The 15,137-nt window shown below is 40.5% G+C and overlaps 1 protein-coding gene across 1 annotated transcript in view; it reads left to right on the top strand.

Moving 5' to 3' along the window:
* TTC33 (tetratricopeptide repeat domain 33) overlaps positions 1-6,315 on the top strand; it is a 1,025,558-nt gene extending 1,019,243 nt beyond the window's left edge. Inside the window, exon 5 of the mRNA XM_044069757.1 lies at positions 5,619-6,315. Coding sequence (XP_043925692.1) covers positions 5,619-5,954 — 336 coding nt within the window. The 3' untranslated portion in view covers positions 5,955-6,315. The remainder of the gene's footprint in view (positions 1-5,618) is intronic.
* Positions 6,316-15,137: the final 8,822 nt, after the last annotated feature.

Here is a 15,137-nt window from a genome sequence, read left to right as displayed (position 1 = left end):
CAGTTGTTGAATTCATAATATCAACAAAACCTGCAGCTTCCAGTTCCGAGCCCTTGAACAATATAAAAATATCGTCCAGGAACCTGGTATAGTGCATAACAGGTTCCATCAAGCCAGGGATCTTCCTTAGAATGTTGGCCTTCCAATAACCCATAAAGTAGTTAGCGACTCCAGCCCCACAAGGGGAACCCATCGCTACACCACGTTTTTGAAGAAAAAAATCACCATTAAAGGTGAAATAGTTGGAAGTCAAAACAATGTCAAGTAGTTCCGTCACCAAGTCCACTTCCAGTCTGGAGGCCCCAAAGTCCTGAAGCATAGAACCTATCCACTCTACCGCTTCCTGATGCGGTATAGAAGTATATAGGTCTACCACATCAATGGTTAAAAAATTATTTTCTCCATTGTGTGGAATACTACTGATGTTTTCAAGGAAGGACCAAGAGTCCTTACAAATACTAGTAATGGCTTTAACGTATTTATCCAGTATGTTGGTTATGAGTTTTGAACAGGGATATGTAATAGACGACCTCCCATCAATCAAGGCCCTCATAGGGTGGTTATTAATGTTCTTATGAATTTTAGGGATTCCAAACATGACAGGTATTTTAGGACAGTTTATATCAATGTAATTATACAAAGCTATGTCAATTTTTCCTGCCAGGAACAAGTCCCTAAAGTAACCCCTAATTCTGTTATATTGACCATTCACCTCACTCTTGGAAGACTTTGCATAAGCATTAGTGTTCAAAACACTAGCCATCTTCTCATTATATGTGAGGTTGTCTAATAACACCAACCCCCCACCTTTATCAGGTTTTATTAATCGTACAGGTAACCGGCAAAGCTCGTCTAGTAATATAAGTTGTTCCTTAGAAATGTTAGATTCACCTTTACTTTCCCTATCATTGTTGTTACTAGCGAGGTACCTGAAGTCCACTTCACAAATATTCTCAAAAAGTTGTAATACTGCATGTAATGGTGGATTAAACACACTTGCCAGTTTCAAGACTGGTAGTCCATCAACACCCCCACCAACATTTTGGTTAACCACTTCGTTTTGTTGATTGAACACTAGTTTTAAGTTCATTTTCCTCACAAAACATTTCAATTCTATAATTTCCCTAGAAATACTTCCAGATCTACTCGGGACAAAGGAATTACCAAAAGCTAGTAATTCAATTAATTGCTCATCAAGAATGATGTCAGAAAAATTATAGATGTTAAAGTCCCTATTTCTGTTAGTAAGTATAACAGGGCAGGCGTGTGCGATAGGTGAGGTAGGTGGACTAGGTGTCAGGGACCTGTTGGTGTCAAGGTCTGTACCTGATTGATCTAATTCTTCCTCCTGTTCGTATAAGGCCTGCTGTTGCGTTGGCCTAAAAAATTCTTGCCATTACTATAATTAACTGATTTGTTGTTAGAACTTTGGTTGTGCTGGTTACTACCAGACCCTCCATTATTTCTGGCAGAGCTTTTGATTCTATTACTTCGTCTAGGTCCTGTGCTATTATGACCCTCTTTGTTTTCCTCAGTTATATCATCCAACCCACTCCTGTCGTCCACTACAACGGACGTCTGGCTGTCACTCACAGGATTTGGTCGAATGGTATTAGGCCCCTTCAGTTTAGGGTATGCACATTTGTTAGAGTAGGCTTCCCTATCTCTAACCAACTTTTTATTCTTATTAGCTTTCAACTTTAATAACAAAGTGTCAATGCTAGACAAAATCCGGCCATAGTCGAATTTATATCTACTAAAGTCCAGGTCTATTTTTATGTCATTGTCCAAACTATTGATTTCATCCATCAATAAATCAATATGTAATGCATAGTGCTTAATAATGAGTTCCAATAGTTGAACACCTTGCTGTTGAAAAAGTACTTCCAAGTCAGTGAAAAAGGCCTGGTCAACTAATAAACCTGATGGTGCAAAGGTATTCCGTAACCCCTTGGGTATGAGATTCTCGGTGATACATTGCTTAAAGTAAGCCGACTCCAGTTGCAGTTTTTTTAATTTAAGCAGTTTGGTGTCAAACAGTTTTAACTTGTCTGCTAGACATACATTTCTATTATTTGGTACATCATTGCTAGAAAACGTACCTTGCTGTCCAAAAGACAAGTGAGCAGTATCCAGTAACCAACCACCCAAGTCCGGTAGACCAGAGTTAGTCTCATCTGGTCTATTGTTAGAATTAACCATTGCAGTTCTATCCATCCGTGAGTTAGAGCGTTCGTTGGTAACAGCTACAGCGTAACTAGCAGGTTGTCCTGCCGTTTCTCCAACTCCAAGCCCATCACCAGACAGTGTAAAAACACCATCCGGAATGTTAGCTAGCCCCAAATTGGAGCTAGCAGATAGTCGTTGTCGTTCTGGTTGACCTGCCGGTATCCAGTCGTCAAGACTAGCTTGACTCGTGCCAGTAAAATTTTCTACACCAGAATGAGAAAAGTCCCTACAAAAGAAACATCATTTAAGGCTGGCCAATGTATCTTGATTTACCTCTATGAACAGCCACAAAAGTAACACTTGGCAAGTGTTTCACCGTATTTTTTTTTCATATTTCAGAATGGCTTCCAACCTCCACCCTCCATTCCATGCATTGCACGCATCTCTGACATTTACAGTATTAACAGTTTCACAAAGACCCTGCCTGCATTTTATAATATTGTCTTCATCTATTTCTTCAGTTCCAAACTGCAAAGTAACATTTTTTTAATATTTAAGTTACTACCAGAAAACAAATAATTGTTCCTCTGAGAAATATCCTTTTGTTAGACATTTCCAGAAATGTCATCATCAATCCATCAGTTTCAAATGTTAAGTCACAAAACGTCTCTGTCCCAATATTTAAAGATTGAATTTCTTGATCTGTAAAACTCATAACAATTACCACATTGTCCCATACATAATATGTCTGTTGTGTCCTTTTGTTTTGTTCATATTCTCATTGTTGGTCTCTTCTTTTTAAAAACAGTTTTACTTAGTTTGTTGCTGCTCCCCTTTTTTGCCAGCTGTGACAGCATATATTTTAGTTACTGCATTCTCTGCTGCCACAAAACCAGACACCTTTTCAGTTTGTTGCTGCTTTCATCTTATTTTTTATCACTGCTGTATAACTTTTAACTGCTGCATTCTCTGCTGCCACATCACCTTTTTCCTTTTCCACATTACCATCCTCAGTATTTCACAAAAAAAAAAAAAAAAAAAAGAGGTTATATGCCATTTCACCCTGTGAAACATTAGAACTGTTATCTGGATCATCTTGCTCGATTTTTTTAACAGAACTTTATCTGGAAGCCCTCCTAACACCAGTTCTGGTATCTGCACCACTTCAACAGACTCTCTTACTTCCTTCTCCATTTAGACAGCCAAGTACTGGTCATTTGTAACATCTAGCACACAGGAATCTTTTTCTTACATTCTGAAGCTCCATATCAAGCAAATTCTTCTCCAAATTCACAAACAGTTTCTACCTCCAAACTCTCCATAGCTTTACTCTCCTTTTCTGTGCTGCTTCCAATAGGTCTTTTCCTTGCTGCTTAGGAGCTCAGTGGCATGATCTACCAGGTCCAAAGAATAAGGGACATTCCCCGATGCACTGACCAAATTTTCCGTAGTAGTATAAACATCAGTTTGGGTCTCCAGTGAAAAGAGGCTTTTAACCCAATTGGACTAACCCCTGCAACAAAGGATCAATCAGTAAATAAAATGGAATACTGTCATGCTGTGTTTCTATGCTTACAGCTGCTGCTGGAGTATCCTACAAGTAGGGGCAAGTATATATTTTTATATCTTTGCATGTTGTTGTTTTCTGTCGACTGTGCTTCATCAGATGAGGACCAAACTTGAACATGGGTGAGCTATGATCATGGCATAACATGCACTGGCTGATAGAATGCAAGTCCTCAAAGGCATAAATGGAAGAGAAAAATGCAACAAATCTGATAGCTGCAGCAGGGGAAGTCCCAAAAAAGCTAACCCATAGTAGAGGACTTTGTCAAGGATAATCTGATATTGTGAGTATTTTTGTCACCAGCTTTTAGAAAAAATATACCAAGTAGTAAAATTAATCCACTGTGCTATTTAAGAGTATTTCACCCACTCTGTTTTCAATTAAATATGTTTTTAGTAAGTTTTTTGATCAAGTAGATTGTATAGCACTTCATTTTTAAATGTTTTATCTACTACATATTCATGCAGGATGATGATAATTTCTGTTTGTCTTCCAGTTAAATTAGATCTAGTGCTCAGCGTGCCTTTCCCTACAGAAACGGTTATTCGTGGTTCCCTGTATAAAAAGTGTGTGTCTCTCTCAAACACACAAATGCACAGATATATATAAATGTATGTATGTATATATTTATATATATATATGTATATATATATATATATATATATATATATATATATATATATATATATATATATATATATATATATATATTACCTTCAGTTGATCGAACTGCCAAAATGCCAAATGTTATATGGCCGAGACCATATAGTCGACATTTCGGAAGTTTAAAAGTAAATTAAAAACAAAAAATAAAAACAAGGTTTTTTTGCACACCCCCCCCATACCTCCTAGTAATTAAATATACCAACTCCAAGATTGCACTACATTGAGGAAAACAGCAAATTTCCCATTCTGCAATGTACAGCGATCTTCATTCACTCTGTTCAAACTTCTGAAATGTCGGTTATATGGTCTCGACCATATAACATTCAGCATTTTGGTAGTTCGATCAACTGAAGGGAATACAGCTTCTGTCTATCTATATATCTATCTATATCATGTATGTATATATATATATATATATATATATATATATATATATATATATATATATATATATATACATACATATGGGGGCGGCCACAGTGATGCAGCGGTTAGCATTGCCGCCTCACAGCAAGAGATTCTTCTGTTTGATCCACAGCTGGGGTGACTTCTGTGCGGAGTCTGTATGTCCTCCCTGTGGTTGTGTGGGTTTCCTCTGGGTGCTCCGGTTTCTTCAAACATCCCAAAGACATGCTGTAGGTGGATTGGACACTCTAAATTGGCCCTAGGCATGAGTGCGTGCTTGTGTGCCTTCTGTGGAAATTTGGGCGCCGGGCTGGCAGCTCTGCACTGTAAAAATCCACTGCCAATCATGAGCGGACAGGAGATCTGCTATGGTGACCCCTAACCGGGAAAAGCTGAAAGAAGAAGAAGTATATATATGGGTGTATGTCATAAAACCAAAAGTTCAAAAGTCTGAAAATCAAAATATCTAAAACAATAAACATTGAAAATGGGAATCTGCCCCTTCTCCACTGTTGTGCAATCTTAGAATTGATATATATATATACATACACACACACAATTAGGAGGTATTGGGGGTGCATGGGGGCTTGCCCCCTGCATTAAAAATGTTTTCGATATTTTGAGTTTTAGAAATTTTGATTTTCAGTATTTTGGACTTTCAATTTTATGACATAAACATAAATGAAATATTTTTTCTTGAAAACACCATCAACATTGTATATTGTTTTATTCACACCACTGCAAACAGATTGTGATATTCTTTGAGCAAATGGAAATAATTGCGTGCTGACATATCTTTCCCCTTCTTCAGGCTTTAAAGAGTTTCCAGGTGGCCCTACATATAAATCCATCAGAGTCTACTTTATGGAAAGATGATCTGGCTTGGGCTCTACAACTTCGAGAACAGCAGAAAGAAGCAGAGAGGCTGTTGGCAGAAGCAAACGCTCCAGATCTTGGGCAAAAAGCAATCCCAGACTTTGACTTTGAAAGTGACGAGGTGATTGCAGCTTGTGCTGCAATTGCAGAAAAACAAAAGCATACTCAGAAAACCACTATCCTTGTTTCCAGTGCGGGCAACGTAGAAACCATAACTCAGAAGAATGAAACAACAACTGATGTTGCTGATGCATTTGTCAGAGCTCGATAATGGAGCTACTTGCTGTTACTGGATTTATTTGTTTAAACTTTGCTACTAGTTACTGACTGGTCATTAGCAAGAACATTTTAAAAGTCCTCAAATGCCTCTTTTTGTCTGTCAAGTAACCATATGTAGATATTTATGTTTGCGACACTTCTGTTTTTAAGTAGCTAATACATTTACCAGAATATCAATATATATAAAATGGAGTGTTGGGCAAAGTTCTTGGATGCTGCTCCTTTTTCCCCATCTCTGTGCTCTACTAGGGCAGGCTTTTATTACCTTGCCCTGAGAATAGGGGTACTTTGAGGCAGCTGTTTCAGGTGTGAAGCTTTTATTAAAATGATGTAGTATTTTATTTACATTTTCACCTGCTTTGATTTTTTTTGTTTCTATCTAACCCCTTCATTGTTGTAACTTCAATTGTAATAGTGGTGGTAAACATCAATTGATTTATCCTGTGGACTATGTCTGTTTCTGTCTTTTAATGCCCTTTGCAGTTTTTTAAACACCTTTTTTAAATTATCACTCGGGTCATAGGCAAACATACATTAACAGAAAAGAAAACAAACCAATTTTAACATTTTCCATTTGCATACAATATACATCACATATATTTTCTTTGCTGCTCTCACCAGTCCAACATTACCAAAAAAATTGCTGAATTCCTGACTTCTCTTAACCCACACTCCTCCTTGTAAACATTTATTATGCATGTATTGTTGCAACGATTTCCATTTACTTGTATGTAATTTGCTCCTCCCTTTTCTTAGGATCCCTCTTCCAGTTATTTTTTTTTCTCTTTTATAATATTCGGCACCACAAATACACTTGGTGTAGACTTTAATTTTGTTGGCTGACAAAAATAGAAATCAAACTTAATAAGGCCTTAGTATGTTTAAGCAATTCAGATCCTGTATCCCAGCTCAAAAGAATCCTTTCCTTACAGCCATGTGCTCATCTAATATTTCTGATAGAGTACTCTGCAGGGAATTTTTAAAATTGCCAACTCATTATACTCCCAAAACATGTTATTCTAATTATATCATCTGATGATGTTAGTCTTCACATAATCCTTGACTGTGGGCTCAATTCCGAGGCTCAGTACCGACTCAGCCGTTATTCCAGCTCACGCCTTCCAAAAACTCTCGAGCTAAGCTCTACCCATAATGCTCCTCACAAAATCACCCCAGATCTCGTTTGCCGCTTCATAGTGCCAGACGCATTTTCTCCTCTGAGCTCTCGAGTGGCAGCAATAACCTTGTTAAACTGTAAGCTTGACCTTGTTCTTTTCTAAAATTTACTTTTCTCTTATATTTCTTCTGCCCGCTCCTGTATTGTATAGTTTATCTTGCCTGTTTGATCTTTTTCTTCTGTCTACCGTTTAGGTAATCTCTCGTACCATTGTTGGTACTTTCCCCCCCTTACTCTACCAGTATTTCTGAAGTACCATTGTTGGTACCACCTTCCTGCCTTTAATTACTTTATTTATCTAAAAAACAAAAATACCCTTTTATCATTTTTATTCTTCTTCTTCGCTGCATGTGTGCATGAGTGTGGTCTTTCCTTAGTCATGGCGGACAAGCCTGTTAAAGTCACTTCTGGTTTTAAAAGGTGCCAAAAATGTGACAGGAAGCTTCCTAATTCAGATGGATACACTCTTTTTGTCTATTGTTTAGGAGTGGTTCACTTTCAAGAGGACTTTTGGCATAGTTTTAGCCATATGGCTTTAACTGACTGCAGAAATAAACTTATTTTGAGGGGTCTTCTTAGATCAGACTTTGAAGAGGCTTTATTTTTTCCCAAAACAGAGGCAATTTCACCTTGTTCTTCTTCCTCAGGTAAGACAAAGAAAAGAAGTCAGTTGGTTCCGACACGTTCTTCAGAACCTCCATGTAAAATGGCCAAGGCTCCCATGGTTCCTAGAGCTTCTTCGGAAGTGGTGGGTCCGGTGACTCAATCCTTGGTACCTGTTTCTAAAGCGACTCCATCAGCACTGATGCCATTGGTGCTTGTTTCTGCACCGACTAGTTCAACACCAATTACGGTATTATCTTTTCCTTCTTCGGAACCAAATGAGTTTTCACTTAACAACTTTGCCATGCACCAGATATTCACCTTCTTTTTGTGGACTGTACCTCCCAGTCCCTTTTTGGAGAAATGTCCACCCAGATCTCCTTCAGTCTCTCCAGTCCGATCCACCAAGAGTCTAACCGAGTCCAATATCATAAGACTGGTGGATCAGCTCCTTGCGGCGAGGGGATTGCCTCCTTCCACAGTTCCTAGCACTGTTGGCACTAGAACCTTGACTTCTTCCACTCCAACCTTTATTCCTCCTTCGACTCCAATGGAACTGTCGGAGCTCCTGATAACCAACCTTCCCAGCTTTGACTGTTTCAGTGCCAATCAGAGTTCCTTCTCCAGCACCAGTAGCTACCCTGAGCTCTTTGGGTTTGTCAGATCCGGAGATGACCTGGGGTTGGGGCTTTGTTGCTGGGTCTGAGGGTCAGGGTTCAACTTTGATCCTTTCGGAGTCCTCCATGCCCCTTGGCACTTTGGCATATGTAAGCTTGACTCTGGTTTCAGCTTCAGAGGCGGCCTCTTCAGTGCTGGGTGGGACCACAGTTCCAAAGGAGTCTATTTCGGTTCCAGGCTCGTGCCCCCTCTATGGGGGGGGGGGCTGCTTTTCAGGCTCTGGAGAGGGCCTTCTCTGTTGTGGACAAACAGGCTATGCCTCCCTGTCAGACCAAACGTCTTGCCTTTCCCCCTGACCAGAGCTTCCATCAGTCTCTTCCCTGGGACAGAGGCCACAAAAGACTGAGGATCAAACAACAGTGGTTATGACTTCTTCAGATACCTCTCTGGAGCACCCCACCGAAGATGTACCTTCAATGAGAAAGTGCAAGACAAAGCATTTGGACTCCCCAGAAGAGTCCTACACAGAAGATACCAATTTCAATGAGGGGGACACCTGAGTCACCCCTTGAAGATGTTTCCTTCGGGGACATCCTGGAGATCCTTAAACAGAGGGGTGGCTGGACTTCCCTCTAGCCTTACTTGGAGGAGTCTGTATACCTAGAGGCTTTTCATGCCCAGCCCTCTACCTCTTGCATCTCTCCACCTGCTGACAATTTCATTAAGTTGATCCTCAGCGGGCCTGGAAGATACCTAACTCTATCAAGCCGATTCCAAGGAGACCAGACCATATCCTTTCAGCCCCTCAAGATCAGCAACACTGGGCCAAGGGAATTCCTGTGGATGCCATGGTGGTAGCAGCAGCCACTAGGAGGAACTTGCTGATGAAAGTCCCACTATCTATTTTCCTAACAAAATGTCTAGGACTATGGATAGGTTTGGAAAGTGCATATGCCTCATCGACCTTTGCTCTCAGGTCCTGGAATTACATGGCACATTTTACCAAACTTCAAGGATATCTGATTAAAGAATTCACAGACACGCTTGCAGGAGCAGTAGCTGAAGGAGTCTGAGACAAACTGGCTTCTCAGCTCGCCATCTTAGAATCCATTTCTTCTAACTGTCCATGAGACTAATTGCACATGCTGCCAAAGGGACTAAGAGGGCAGCGGGTTCAGGCGTAGTCATCAGGAGATACACCTGGATGCGCTTATGTGATTTTGTGGAGCTATTCAAGTCTTCTTTCATCAATGCTCTGTTTGACGGAGCATCCCTGTTTGGACCCAAAGTTAAGGACACTCTGGCCAGATGTGAGAAAGATGGGAAGACCCTTTCTGCCATTGGCACATGCTTTTCCACTCCTCAGTGGCCCTATTCCAGGAACCAAAGGAGTGGGGGGCTATGGTTCAAGAAATTCCAAGGACCTTTTCAGGACTCGCATGGTAACAACTTTCCCTAGGGCAGAGGGGGAGTAACAATGGAAGATGCCATGCAAGAGGCAGAAGTGGCGCACAGAATCAGGGTTCCAGGGATTCCTTTCCTGGTAATTCTTATCAGTGCTTCTGGAAGGAGGCCTGATTGCCTTCCTCTAGAGGCAGTCTAGGGGTGAATATCTCTTCATCAGTCTGCCTGGATAAGGATAACAATGGACAATTTTGTGCAGAGAATTCTAACCAGAGGTTACAATATCCCCTTTTTAAGCAGCCCAGAAATACCATAAAAGATCCCAGATGTTCCACCCAGTCACAGGGATGCAACAGTCTTAGAAATTCAGAAACTGCTTGACAAAAGTCATCCAAACAGTCCCACCAGACCAGAGAGGATCCATAATTTACTCAAGATTCTTTTTAGTGCCAAAGAAAATGGGACTGGAGACCAGTTTTGGATCTCAATCATTTGAACAAATCAGTTCAGAAAACCAAATTCCGGATGGTCTCAGTTCAGTCTATACTTCCGTTCCTGGAAAAAGATGAATGGATGTGCTGAATAGATCTTCCGGATGTTTGTTACCATATAAAAATGGACAAGCAATCCAGAAGATTTCTGCGCTTCTGGCTGGGAGCCAGTCATTATCAGTTCAGGGCACTGACCTTTGGTCTCACCACAGCCCTCAGGGTGTTCACCAAATACATGGCAGTAGTAGCAACTCAACTCAGACTGCTAGTATTCTGAATGTTTCCATATCTAGATGACTGGCTCCTTACTACTCACACCAGGCATCAACTCGTAAACACACGCAATTATACTGTTCTCCTTTGTTCGGACTTAGGAATCACTATAAACTGCAAAAAGTCCCATTTAGAACCATTGCAACAGTTGGAATTCATTGGCACTATGCTCTATACAAACACCGGAATTGCATCTCTTCCCTTAGAAAGACTACAAAAGATAAGATCACAAGTCAGCCAGATCATTTGCAGCAAGAAAGTCTCAGCAAGGCCCCTTTTACAAACTCTAGGGTCTGTGGTAGTCTCTGTCAGTCTAGTCCCTCTTGCGAGGTACCACATGCAAATTCTTCATTGGCCCTTTCTGAATCAGCTAGTGTCCCTGATCACCAGTTGATGCAAAGAAGACCTGAGTTGGTGGCTTTACTCCAACAAAATCTTGTCGGGCCACCCCTTTATACTTCCTTAACCCCAAGCCATAGTGACCATGGAGGCATCCCAGATAGGGTGGGGGGGGGGGGGCATTATCTGGGAAAGACAGTCCAAGGCACTTGGTCCCAGCTGAAAGCCAATTTACATATTAATATTCTAGAGATGAGGGCAGTGCTCTTAGAGTTGTAGGCATTTCAATAAACCCTCCCCTTGGGAACAATTGAGATTCAGACAGACAATATGCCAGTAGTCTGGTACATCATCAAGCAAGGGGGAACCAGATCTTACCTTCTTTGTCGAGAAGCACTCAGAGTATGACAATGGGCAATATCGTCCAATAGCTTTCTAGTAGCAATGCACATTCCAGGGAGCTGCAATGTGATCGTGGAAAAATTGAGCAGAACTATCCTCATGCGTCACGAGTGGTCTCTCAATCCAGTGGTGGCAGAAAAGATATTCAGCCACTGGGGCCAACCTTTTTGCGACTTGTTAGCATACCCTCTGAACAACAAGTGCAGTAGTTACTCTTTGAAACAGGAACATCAGCCTCTACTATTTATGTACATCTTGCTGCGATCTCTAATTTTCAAATTGGTTTTAATGGTTCATCCCTTATGTCCCATAAACTTTGCAAAGCCTTTTTGAAAGGAACCTTGATGCTCAGACCTCCATATAAAGAACCCTATGTACCATGGGACTTGAATCTGATCTTTTCGAGCCTGCTGCCACTTGTGATTTGAAGTTTTTGTTATGGAAAACTTTATTCTTGATAGCTATCACTTCTGCTAGGGGAATATCTGAAATTCAGGCCTTATCCTGAAAATCTCCCTATCTAATCTTTCATAAGGACAGGGTCTCTCTACAAACAAATCCCTCCTTCATACGAAAGGTTGTCTCAGAGTCAAATATCAATCAGACTATTCAACTCCCAGTCTTTCTTCCTAACTACTCCAATAAAAGAGAATACTGTCTGCACTTAATAGATGTGCACAGACAACTACATTTCTATTGTCACAGAACAATGGAAATCAGAAAATCTGATCAGGTGTTTATTTCTTTTTCTTCAGTCAACTTGGGAAGTCCAGTCTCTAAAGTTACTCTGGCTAAATGGCTTAGAGACTGTATTTCTTTTGTCTATAACAAAAAGGGAGTACACCTACCAGGAACTGTAAAAGCCCATTCAACTTGAACAATATCAGCTTCTGCAGTTTTTCACTCCAGAGCTTCTTTAGATGACATTTGTGCAGCAACAACATAGGCATCTCCTCATAAATTTATTATGCATTACAAGCTGGACCTGGTCTCTAGGGGACGTGCATCATTCGGCTTGATGGTGCTCAGGAATATTCTTCTGTGAGACCTCCCAAGATTCAGGTAGCAACGGACTCTGTCCCGCAGTCAAGGATTATGTGAAGATTGACAAGATCAGATAAAGAAGTTATGTCTTACCATAACGTTCCTTCTGTGGTGTCAATCTTCACTAATGCTTGACATACCCCCTGCCTTAGTGCTCTTGGTGGATCAGATCTCCCCAAAGATTGGCTTCTTGATAGAGACACAGATATGGCCTCTGGTCTGTTATTTCTTGTCTGTCACTGTTGTTTGCAAATTCAATCTGAGGTGATTTTTTGAGGAGCATTATAGGTAGAGCTTAGCTCGAGAGTTTTTGGTAGGCATGAGCTGGAATAATGGTTGAGTCGTTTCTGAGGCTTGGAACACCCACAGTCAAGGATTAGTGAAGATCGACAAAACAGGTGGAACGTTATGGTAAGACATAACTTCTTTTTCTCCTTATCTCTTTCTTCTCCATGCCATTTTCAGTTTTTTGCCACTCTGTGTAGGAGGATTCTATCATTTAATGGATATGATTAACTTGTTACACACCATCATGGTGTAAACAACCATAACATTAATGGGAAGAATTCTTTAGTGCACATGGAATTGGCAAGCAAACCTTCCAGCTTGTCATTTAGCCATCGGTACATTTTTATGCCATCTTGACTGCTGACCGTTAGCTCCTCCTAAGTGGTCTTCAACCCTTCTTTCCTCTGCCACTCAGGGTATTTCCACTGTGGAGGCAGGAGCAAACTGGAGAGGACAGACCTGGAGATTGCGTGTGTCCTTGCTCACGTTGGACAATGATGGTGTTTCTGTTAAAACCCGTCCCTGGGGGCTGACATGAATACCCTTGTCTTAGCAGTGGCCTACCATGTTTTATCTTTGAATGTGAGTACTTCTACCTACACATCAGTTAGAGCTTTCATCTCCAGCATAGTAGCAAAGCCCACATCCCCAGTTAATGTCTGCAGCTTCATTCCTGCAATCTTCTGCTTGCATGTGCTGAAGCATACAACAAGGCCACCTTTCCCTTCCTGCTAGGTAAATGTGTTGTCATTAGCTACTTACTGCCTATTCTCCCCTGTTCAGCTGTTTTAGTGTTTGAATCTGTGGTCAAAGTCAGGGCTTTATCACTCTGTGACACAGGCCCAGGCATTTTTTTCATATGTAAGAGGTGACTCCAAGATGCTGTTTTTGATTGTGTGACTGAGCCTTGCCAGTGTCAGAAATGCTTAAGATCAGGAAAAAAAAACTTCTGTGAAAATTACTTAAGAAAACAGTTTTACATATTGTGTAGATATTTTAAAGGTAAGAGAGAAATGAAAATTTTATCACTCTCTCTCTCATTCTGCCTGTTTTCTAAATTAGGAGTCAGTAGAATTTGAATAGGCAAGTAAACAGTTATTTCTACCACACTGCCAGCTAGAATACTGACAACAGTATTATAATGGCAAATTACTGAAATTTACCCTAAACAATGTCAAGTGTGCTGCATCATGTGCTTCCTTATGTACCCAGTAGCAGGAATTATTTTTAGGAGTCTTGTGTGGTATGTGTCTGCTGAGCTATGCTTTTGTTGCTTTTAATTCTTCTGCAGAGGTACAGGACTTGGAATTGTAGCCATAACAGCATGTTCCTAGATAACGATTTCTGCCTTTAATTTTGATTGGAGCAGTCAGCAGATGTATTAGCTTAGCATGTTATATGCTGTCCTTTGCAAGATGATCATAAGATTGTGGGTTCTGTCTTTGCATTAAACAGTGGGTTTATGTGTGGTAGCTGGGAGGAGGGGGGGGGGGGTGGAGAGATGTTTCACTCACCTGAGGTGCCACAGTTTGAATGTCATATACCAGGTGGTAGGATATCTGGCTGTTAATGATTCCATGACATTAGATGACATTTTTCCCTTTTTTACATTTTTCTTTATTCACTTCATTAAAATAAAGCCTATTTATATTTCTTCAGAATACCCTTTCAGCAGATACTTTCCGATGTGCTCTTGAGTCAGTCTTTCTATTTTGTGCATGTTATCACATTAGATAATTTTCTTTGTGCAGAGGGAAAAAATTATTATTTCCAATAAACAGACCCCTTTGCAGCTTGAAACTATAGTGTTCTGTTCTGTAAATGTTATGTTGTTGTTGTTGTGTCTTTCTGCTTTTTCCTGGTTAGGGGTCGCCACAGCGGAACTCCAATCTGCTAAAGATTGGCAGTAGATTTTTACATGCTGGCTTGCCGGGCCTAACGCACAACCTTCAACGAAGGAACGCCCATTCACGCATGTCGCCACACAGAAGATGCTCTAACTGAGAATCGAACAGGCAACGTCTAACTGTGAGGCGACAACGCTATCACAGCACCACCACCGCAGGTGTTCTGTAAATGTTGTGTAAGTGTTTAAATTGTTTGAAATATGACCTGAATCAGAACAATAGGTTGGTATAAAACTGGTTGGCATCTCTCACACAGCATTACTATTTAGCAACTGCAAGGATTATATGTAATGTTGTTTTACATCACTTTACAGCTCATTGTTAGCCTTCCAAATATAAGAATGTTATAATCATAAGCTCATTAAAGTAGAATTTCTTGTTGCTTTTGGAACAGAAGTCATATTTGATAAAAGGGACCATCAAATTGCATACATTCTTGTTGTTTTAGTTGCGTTCATGTTTGTATGTGACAGTTTCTACTTTTAGTTCATTCCTGTCTGGTGGATATCTACAATAAATAAACTCTATAATAAAAGGAAAAAAATTGCTGTCCAGGACCAACTAGGAGCAGATGTCTAATTGGAAGCAATCTCTCCTTAGCCTGAACAAGCAAATACGAGCACTAGTGA

Source organism: Protopterus annectens, chromosome 1.part0 (assembly GCF_019279795.1).
Source record: "Protopterus annectens isolate FY-2018-M chromosome 1.part0, PAN1.0, whole genome shotgun sequence".
In the NCBI taxonomy this organism is placed as follows: Eukaryota; Metazoa; Chordata; order Ceratodontiformes; family Protopteridae; genus Protopterus; species Protopterus annectens.
Note: the sequence above shows the minus strand (reverse complement) of the source record. Positions and strands in the feature narration are given on the sequence as shown.